The sequence below is a fragment of the Rhincodon typus genome, chromosome 19, assembly GCF_021869965.1.
Source record: "Rhincodon typus isolate 14 chromosome 19, sRhiTyp1.1, whole genome shotgun sequence".
In the NCBI taxonomy this organism is placed as follows: domain Eukaryota; kingdom Metazoa; phylum Chordata; class Chondrichthyes; order Orectolobiformes; family Rhincodontidae; genus Rhincodon; species Rhincodon typus.
In genome coordinates this window covers 7,694,794-7,703,894 of record NC_063350.1, presented here as the reverse complement: position 1 = coordinate 7,703,894, position 9,101 = coordinate 7,694,794, and the positions used below count along the sequence as shown (strand labels likewise).

The following is a 9,101-nucleotide window of genomic DNA, read 5'->3' as shown; positions in this document are numbered from 1 at the left end:
GGCCTAGACCCTTCATCAGATGAAGGGTCTAGGCCCGAAACGTCAGCCTCTCTGCTCCTATGATGCTGCTTGGCCTGCTGTGTTCATCCAGCCTTGCACCTTGTTGTCACTGTTCCCCACAGGTTGGTTTTAGAATACCGCATTTTTAAAAAATGTCTTGAAACCTGTACTTGGCTATCCTAGGGAAAATTTCAAAGCTGCAGTTGAAACGTAATTGAAGAAGGATAGTAACAGACTTCGGGAGAGAATAAACAGACTGGTGATGTGGGCAGACACAGCAGATGTAATTCATTTCAAAAGAAAATGTAAACAGGTTCATTTTGGTAGGAAGTATGAGGAAAAGTGTTGTAAACAAAATGGTAAAATCTTCAAATTGGTGCAGGGACAGAATCCTTGGATGTGCTGACAAGGCAGTTAACACAAGGAAATTGTGTTAAACTTTTAGAAACTGATTGGGCTCCAGCTGGAGTGCCGTGTCCAGTTTTTGGCACTGCACTTGAGGAAGGGTGCTCGGGCATCTGAGACGGTACAGACGGGATTTACTGGCAAGTTACTAAGGATGAAGGGTGTCAGTTCTGTTGTGAGATTGGAGAACTTGACGTTATTTATGTTGGAGGAGATTTGATGCATGTGTTCAAAATTGTGGGCATGAAGAAGAAACTTCACTGGTAGGTATGATGATGGTAGGTGGAGGGTACAGATTCGAGGTGATTGTCAAAAGAAACAGTCTGAAGGTCTGGGAAAGTACAGTCAATAGTAACTTGCTAAAGAAAAATTAGACAAATATTTGAAGGAAATAACATGCAGAGCGATGGAGAAAGAACAGGGAGAAAGATTAGTGGATAAAACAAAGAACTTTGGATGCTGGTGATCCAGAACAGCAATAGAAAATTGCTGGAGAAACTCAGCAGGTGTAACATCATCTATGGGGAGAAAGCAGTTATTATTCTGAGTCTGTTGATTCTTGATTAGAACTGATAGCTTTGAAAGGTTGGTATTAATGCTAAAGACGGTGGTGCGGGGGAGGAATCCAGAAGGAGGTGAGCAGATAGTGGAACTGGAGCCCAGACAGACAGATAGATATGAAAAGGCTAGGCAGGCAAGGGGTTTGTTGATAGTAAGCCAGGACAGAAGAGAAGCTGAGTAAGTGATAATGGGAGCTGAGAGAAGGCTTACATCTCTTAGCACTCATTATCACTCATTCAGCTTCTCTTCTGTTCTGGCTTACTGTCAACAATCCCCTTGTCTGTCTGTCTCCATCTATCTGCTCAGCTTTCTTTTCTCAGTCTCTCTCTTTTCCTCCCCTCCTCTCCCCCCATCTTCAGCATAATTACAACTCTTTCCTAGCTGCGATCAGCTAGAAAGGTCTGCACATGTGGACAAGAATTTACTCTTATGAATCAAATCTCTACAAATCCAACAGTTGTTTTGGAGTTGAAATTTCCCCTGCCCTCTGTCTTTCATGGCAACTGAGGCTCTTAACACTAGGAGGTGTCTCAGGTGGCAAGAGGACTGGTGCATGTAGTTGCAGGGACCTTCATTATAGAAGAGAGAGATCAACTAAGTGATCTTCGTTGTAATTGTGTGGGAGTCACTACAGGAGCAGGCCATTCAGTCCTACCAGCATGTCCCGCCATTCAGTTAGATCCCAGCCGATCTATATCTCCATTAATCCGTAACTGTAACTCCATTTGAGAGTTCACTGCATTTTGGAAGGTCCAGTAAGGGAATGGTGTATGCAATGAATGGTAGGTCCCTCGGAGTACTGAGGAAGAAAGGGACCAAGTCGATAGATCCCTGAAGGTGTCAGCACAGGAAGACAGAGTGGTGAAGAAGGCATACAGATGCTTGTCTTCATTAGCCGAGGTGTTGAAAATATGAGTGAGTAAGGAAGTCTTGCTACAACTTTATAAAACATTGGCTAGGCCACAGATGGAACACTGTGTGTAGTTCTGGTTGCTACACTATCGGAAGGACATGAGTGCACTGGAGAGGGTGCAGAGGAAATTCACCAGAATGTTGCCTGGGATGAAAAGTCTCAGTTATGCGAAGAGACTGGATAGGCTGGGATTGTTTTCCTTGGTGCAGAGGAAGCTGATGAGGTATACAAAATGATGAGGGACATAGACGGTAGATCTTGAGAATTCTTTCCTCATGGCATCATGTCTAAAACCAAAGAGGCAAACGTTTAAGTGAGGAGTAAGTGGTTTAGAGAGTATCTGAGAATTTTTTTTCACCTAGAGGTGGTAGATATATGGAGTGTGCTGCTTGACAAGGTGGTGGAGGCAGATACTCTCGTAATATTTAAGAAGTTTCTGGATGAATACTTAAAATGCCAGGGCATTGTAAGCTATGGACCAAGTGCAGGTAAATAGGATTAATGTAGTTTGGTGTTTGTTGGTCAGTATAGACATGGTGGGCTGACGGGTCTGTTTTAATGCTGTTTGACACACTCTCTCTTTAATTTACCCATTTTGATTGTGTAACCTTTAATATTCTTTGCTAACAAATCTGTCAAACTCGGTTTTGGAATTTTCAGTTCCTCAACAAGAGGAAGGAGAGCCAGATTTCCACTGCCTCTCTGTGAAGAGCTGCTTCCTGGTGTCACCCCTGAATGGACTGGCTCTAATTCTAACATTACGTCCCTTGCTCTAGACTTCCCAAAATCAGACGAACTGGAGTGGTTAGTGAAACTCAGTTTCTGAAAGGAATTTATATGTCAGGCTTGGTAAATATGTCACAGTGCTATGACTGCTGATCTAGGACAGGAGAAGAGTAAAATGGCCTTCTATTCTGCAACATTTGCAGTGACGCAGATGTTCTTAACTTCCCGTTCTTAAAGAAAGAGGAAGAATAACTGCTGTTTTCATCATTGATTTTAGCAGTGAACAGTGTTACTGCTGAAATCTTGATAAATTAATAATCTGTATCTGAAGTGTTGACTGATAGCCAGTTGTGACTTTATAATCACCTGCCAGTACCATTATTTAGTTCCTCTCCTGTTGAATGTGGGGTCCATTTGGAAAGAGGATTTTTGATCTGTTTTAAGTAAGAACAGACATTAATGTGGCTCCTTCAGGATGTTACAGAGCACTGTATGCCCAGCCCAAATTGTACTACAGAAGTGTAGTCACTGTTGTAATGCAGGAAACACAACAGTACAAGGCCCCACCAACAGCTGTGAGATAAATGACTTTGATAAGTAATTTGGCACTGATATTGACCAGGGCAGTGTTGCGAGCTCCTCTATTCTTGGTGAAAATTGACATCGGAATTTTTTTTCCATATTCATGCAAGAGGTCAGATTGTACACTCAAAATCTGTCATCTACTACAGTGCAATAGTCCCTCAGTTCTACACCAGGAGCCTGTCCTTCCTTTTGAAACACGTTACTTTCTAGATATAACAACGTGCAGAGCTGGATGAACACAGCAGGCCAAGCAGCATCAGAGGTGCAGGAAGGCTGACGTTTCGGGCCTAGACCCTTCTTCAGAAAATGCAGTTAAATACAATGGATGTCTAAAGAGACGTAGGGTGTTCAGGTGCATAGATCTTTAAAATGTCACGTACATGTGCAGAAAATAATCAAGAACTCTAATGGAATGCTGGTCTAGAGGATTGGAGTGTATGGCGACGGAGGTTGTGCTACAGCTGTACAAAACCTGGGTTACAGCCCTCTTGGAGTACTGTGAGCAGATCTGGGCATCACACCTTAAGGATACATAGGACTTGGAAGGAGTGCAGAGTAAGTTTACAAGAATGATATGCCTGGACTTCAGTGGTTATGAGGAGAGATTATATAAATTAGGCCTGTTTTGTCTAGAATTTAGAGCACTAAGGAATGATCCGATCGAAGTCTCCAAGATATTAACAGGAAAAGACAGGGTGGATGAAGATAAACTGTTTCCACTGGTTGGAGATTCTAGAACTTGGAGGATAGCCTGAGAATTAGGGCCAGGCCGCTCAGTAGAGATGTTAGGGAGCTCTTCAACACACACAAAGGGCAGTAAATATTTGGAACTTTGTTCTACAGATGGCATTGGATGCTAGATCAGTTGTTATTTAAATCTGACACGGATAAATTTTTGTTAAGCAAATGTATCAAGGGATATGGGCTGAAGGCAAGTATATGGATTTAGGCCACAGATCAGCCATGATCTCATTGAATGATGGAACAGGCTTGAGGGGCTGAATGGCCTGTTGTTGTACCTATGTTCCTGAATGATGTTAGGCCAATGTCTTCAATGCACACATCTTTAAGTCTTCCCCTCTGAATCATACAGGGACAAACTTTCCTGTGGAGCGTAGGTTACCATGTGTCTCCAAAGGCAGACTGTCAGCTGCAATTTAGTCTCATTATCTTGTCTTTTGATGCAGGGAATTGGAGCTCTGTTCAAGCTGATAATGTTGTTTTGCCACTGCAACCCGGTGGGGTCTTTACATTTGAGTGCGGAATGGTTTACTCACGATGACAAAGTTGAAGTCTGTAATTTGCATTCATTCTCTCTGTAGTAGATTTTCACATGTTTTATTATTGCAGTGAGCACCTGTGTACGGGCAAATCTTGCACTTGTTTAGTGCTCCCATTTCCAAATCAGTGCGGTGTATTACAGTTCTTTTATGGAGTCTGAGTTACTTTAGTGACATTCACTTTAATATGATTGTTGTTGTTTGGAGGTACAGACAGTGATGGTAATGCCTACAAAGTTCTTTCCATCATACAGCCTACTCTTAAAGTCTGTCATTGTGTATTGGAGGGATTTGCTGGTCAATACCCGATCCGTTTGACAACATTATGAATGCACCTTCCTTGACCATAGAGTTTTTATGCTAGGATTCCTGAGTTCAAAACTAGAACGCATAATTTTAAGGTGAGAGGAGAAAGATTTAAAAGGGGCCTGAGGGGCAGCTTTTTCCACACAGAGGTTCGTTTGTAGAGTCATGAGTCCTACAGCACGGAGACAGGTCCTCCAGCCCAAACTGGTCCATGCCGACCAAAATGTCCATCCACGCTAAATCCATTTCCCTGCACTTGGCCCATATCCTTCTAAACCTTTCCTATCCATAGTTCCGTCCAAATGCTTTTTAAATGTTGTTAATATACCTGCCTCAACCACTTCCGCTGGCAGCTTATTCCATATGCATACCACCCTCTGTGTTTTAAAAAAAAAGGTGACCCTCAGGATCCCATGTATTCTTTCCCCTCTTACCTTACACTGATGCCTTCTAGTCCTCAATTTCCCAACCCTGGGAAAAAGGCTGAGTGCATTCACCCTATCCATGCCTCTCATGATCTTATACACTTTTATAAGATCTCCTCTCAGTGACCGGACCTGAAATGTTAACTCTGATTTTTTCTTCACAGGTGCTGCCAGATCTGTTGAGCTTTTCCAGCAACTTCTGTTTGTGTTCCATATAGACTATATATACCGCCCTGCCCTCATCAACCTCCCTGGTCACTTCATCAAAGAACTCTAACAAATCTGAGAGGCATGTTCTCCCACGCATTAAGCCATGCTGACTCTTCCTAATCTTGCAGGATTCTTGGATACACCTGAACAGGACCAGGGGATTTATCCATCTTCGTACATTCTAATACTTCCAACACCACCTCTACTGTGATATGGACTGTCCCCAAGATATTATCACTAACTTCTCCAAGTTCCTAAGTCTTCATGTTGTTCTCCACAGTAAAGACAGAGGAGAAATATTCATTGAGGACCTCGCTCATCTCCTGTGGTTCCACACATACATGTCCACTTTCGTCCTTGAGGGGTCATATTCTGTCTTTAATTATTATTTTTCCTTTAACATACTTAAAGAATCTCTTTGGATTCACCCTAATCTTCTCAGCCAAAGTTATCTGTGCCCCCTTTTTACCGTCCTGATTTCTTCCTTCAATAAACTCCTGTATCTCCTGTATACCTCCAGGGATTCCCTTGATCTCAGCTGCCTGTATCTGAGCCATGCCGCTGCCTCTTTTCTGGTCAAAGCCTCAATATCTGTTGTCATCTAGGGTTCCCTACTCCTGCCAACCTTGCACTTCACCCTCACAGGAACATATAGACCTGGTATGTGGAATGAACTGTCAGAAGAAGTGGTGGTTGCAGGTATAGTTACTACATTTAAGACATTTGGACAGGTACATGAATAGGAAAGGTTTAGAGGGAGATGAGTCAAATGCAGGCAAATGGGATTTAGTTTGAGAAAGATGGTCGGCCTGGATGAGTTGGACCAAAGGGTCTGTTTCCGTGCTGTATAACTCTGACTTTGGCAGGGATGTGACTCCATATACAACAAGATTTTGATTCTCACATGTCCTGAGGAACTATCAACTGTCCCTGAAAGGATAGTGTCAGTGGTTGCCTGTTGTCAGTTGATTATTATAAACTGTTTTTATTCACCAGTTAGGGGTAGCGTCACATTAGCTTGGTGTTAAGACCTTGCATTTCTAACCTGACAGCCCACATAGTAGAGGAAAAGACATTTGGATAAGTACACAACAAGAAAGGTTTGGAGGGATATGAGCCAGGAGCAGGCAATTGGGACTAGTTTAGTTTGGGATTATGTTTGGACCAAAGGGTCTGTTTCCGTGCTGTATATCTCTATGACTTTATAACCGTTATTGAATTATGGCTGAACATTGTGACGTTGGGAAGAGACATTTATAGCCAAGCAATGCATTTCTAATCCAAGATTTTTTACTTTCATCTATATCATATATAACTAGCCAATGGTTATAATAGAATGAATACATTTTGTAATTGGCTGTGTCATTGTCCAAAACTGCTAATGGTTTTATTGGATTAAGGCGAAATCAGAAAGGTCAGTGATCGGTGGAACAGATTTAACATGTTTGACAAAAGAAAGAGTTTAAATGAGGATTGTGTAAGGTTGAATCAGGCTGTTTGAAATCACAGTGTAATGTTTTCCCCCAAAGTGAGCTTCTGCCTTCTGTCAGTACTGTCAATAAGATCTACCTTTGATACTCCTAGATTTGACTATTCCAGTGCACTCCTGATCAGCCTTTCTCAAGCCTTGTCGTTATCAAAACTCTCTGTTGCCTGTGTTCTTACTGTCACCAAGTCCCAATCACCTATTGTCCCTCTATATGCTGACGTACATTGGCCTCTTTGTTCAGGAATGACTCAGTTTTAAAATTCTTGTCCTTGTTTACATGCCCCACCGTGGCATTGCCCCTCCCTATCTCTGTTACCTCCTCAGCTTCAGAACACTCCCAAGATGTCTGTGCACCCCCGAATCTGGCTTCTTGATCATCTCCAATTCTAAATGTCTCCACCACAGGTGGCAGTTCCTTCAAATCCCTAGGCTCTGTATTTCACTCGCTGTGTCCTCCTTTACATTGTTCCTTAAAACTATCTCTTTGAGCAAGACTTTGGCTAGTGTCCTAGAAATGTCATATGAGGTTTGGTGTCAAATTTTGATTTATAATGCTTCTGTTAAGTTTCTTGGGATGTTTTATTTTGTTTAAGGCACTATCTAAAAGTAAGTTGTTATTGGAGGATAAAGTTTATACAGCAAGTTATGATGTGGGATGTACTGCCTGAAAAAGCAGTGGGAATGTGGAGATCCTAGAATAATAACTTGCAAATGGAATTAGATAAATACTCAGAGAAAGTTTGCAAGGACAAGGGGATAGAGCAGGGACTGTGACTCATTGGTAGTTCATTTGAAGACCAGGCACAAACTCATGAGGCTGAAAGGCCTCCTAAACTGTATAATTCTATGATTTTTATGATACATGGTTTTAAAAGTGGCATTAGATTTGAGTGGAAAGTACCAAGACTTCAGGAAAGGTAAATGCACATCCTCTTCTGAAGCAGCATCCTTTAAGGAATGCAGTTGTGTATGTAATTTTAAGATCAGTTATCCTGGAGCTTTTGGAAGTGTTCCCTACAGGAATATGGAAAAGAAAATTCCTTCTGCTCCCCCAGGCAATTGGAGGGTATGGAACATCAAAATTGGATATGATATGAACTTTAGGAAAGGGTGAACTGAATGGTGCTGTATGGTTCTGTACATTGTTCCTGTACAAAACAAAATGTTTTGGTAATGATGTAAATGACTAAAAGCTAGAGTCCACTGTCAGTGTCATGGAACCAATCTGATTTAACTAGGTTCTTACTATATTTTTGTTCCCTCTCTTTTCCTAAGGGTCCAAAGTCAGTTCTATCATTCCAACAGCAGCTTGCATTTCTATTAGCACTTTTAAGAGAGCTGTCATAGTGAGCTACATCTGACATTAGTGCAGATGGCTAAATGCTTGGTCAAAGTAAGCGGATTCAGGGAATGCTTTGAAGGGAAGGAGGCAGAGATGTTTTGGGAGGGAATTTAGGTGCTTAGAGCCTAGCATCTCAAGATACGAATACAAGTGGTGGAATGATGAAAATTGGGAATGTGCAAAGGAGCTGAATTGGAGGAGCATACAAATGTTGGAGAGCTTTAAGGCTGGAGGACATAATGAAAATAGGAAGGGAAAGAATGTGGAGGAATTTAGAAATCAGTATGAGATCCCTTCAAACTGAGGTGTTACTTAATTGAAGCTAATGTAGGTCAGCAAATACTGTAGTAATGGGCGACCAAGACTTGGGTGAGTTAGGTATTGGGGAGCAGAATTTTGTATGAGTTCTATTTCATCACAGCAAGATGCAATTTAATTGGATGTCAACATCTGGGAGCTGTGCAAGTTCATTAATTGGTATTTCTGTCTGTATTGCGGACAACTGGTGTGGATAACTATAGACACAACAGATTAGTTGATGCTGGGGCCTGGACTTGCTCGCCTCCTGCACAGCAGTGATTGTCACCATTTAATTGAGGGGTTTGAGTGCCATAATTTGTGAGAGAGATTAATAGAGCAACCTCTAAACTACTCTGACTATTAATAGTGCCCAATGATTCATACTTACTCAAAACTTTGAATTCTCCATAGGGTGGTGGGAATCTAGAATGCACTGCCTGGGCGGATGGTGGAGAGTGGAAACCTCACAACCTTTTAAGAAGTAGATGGATGAGCATTGAAATGTCATAACATTCGGGGTTATAGACTACATGCTGGAGAATAGGATTAGTGTAGGTGG

The 9,101-nt window shown here is 41.9% G+C and overlaps 1 protein-coding gene across 2 annotated transcripts in view; it reads left to right on the top strand.

Moving 5' to 3' along the window:
* The window catches only part of stk3 (serine/threonine kinase 3 (STE20 homolog, yeast)), a 143,370-nt gene that overhangs the window by 5,390 nt on the left and 128,879 nt on the right, over positions 1 to 9,101 (top strand). The window contains exon 1 of one of the 2 annotated variants that reach the window (XM_048608647.1): positions 4,454 to 4,482. The exons of the other annotated variant lie outside the window; for it this stretch is intronic. Within the exon in view, the coding sequence (XP_048464604.1) occupies positions 4,469 to 4,482 (14 nt within the window). The 5' untranslated portion in view covers positions 4,454 to 4,468. Of the gene's footprint in view, positions 1 to 4,453; positions 4,483 to 9,101 lie in introns of those variants that run through there. 2 annotated transcript variants of the gene reach the window in all.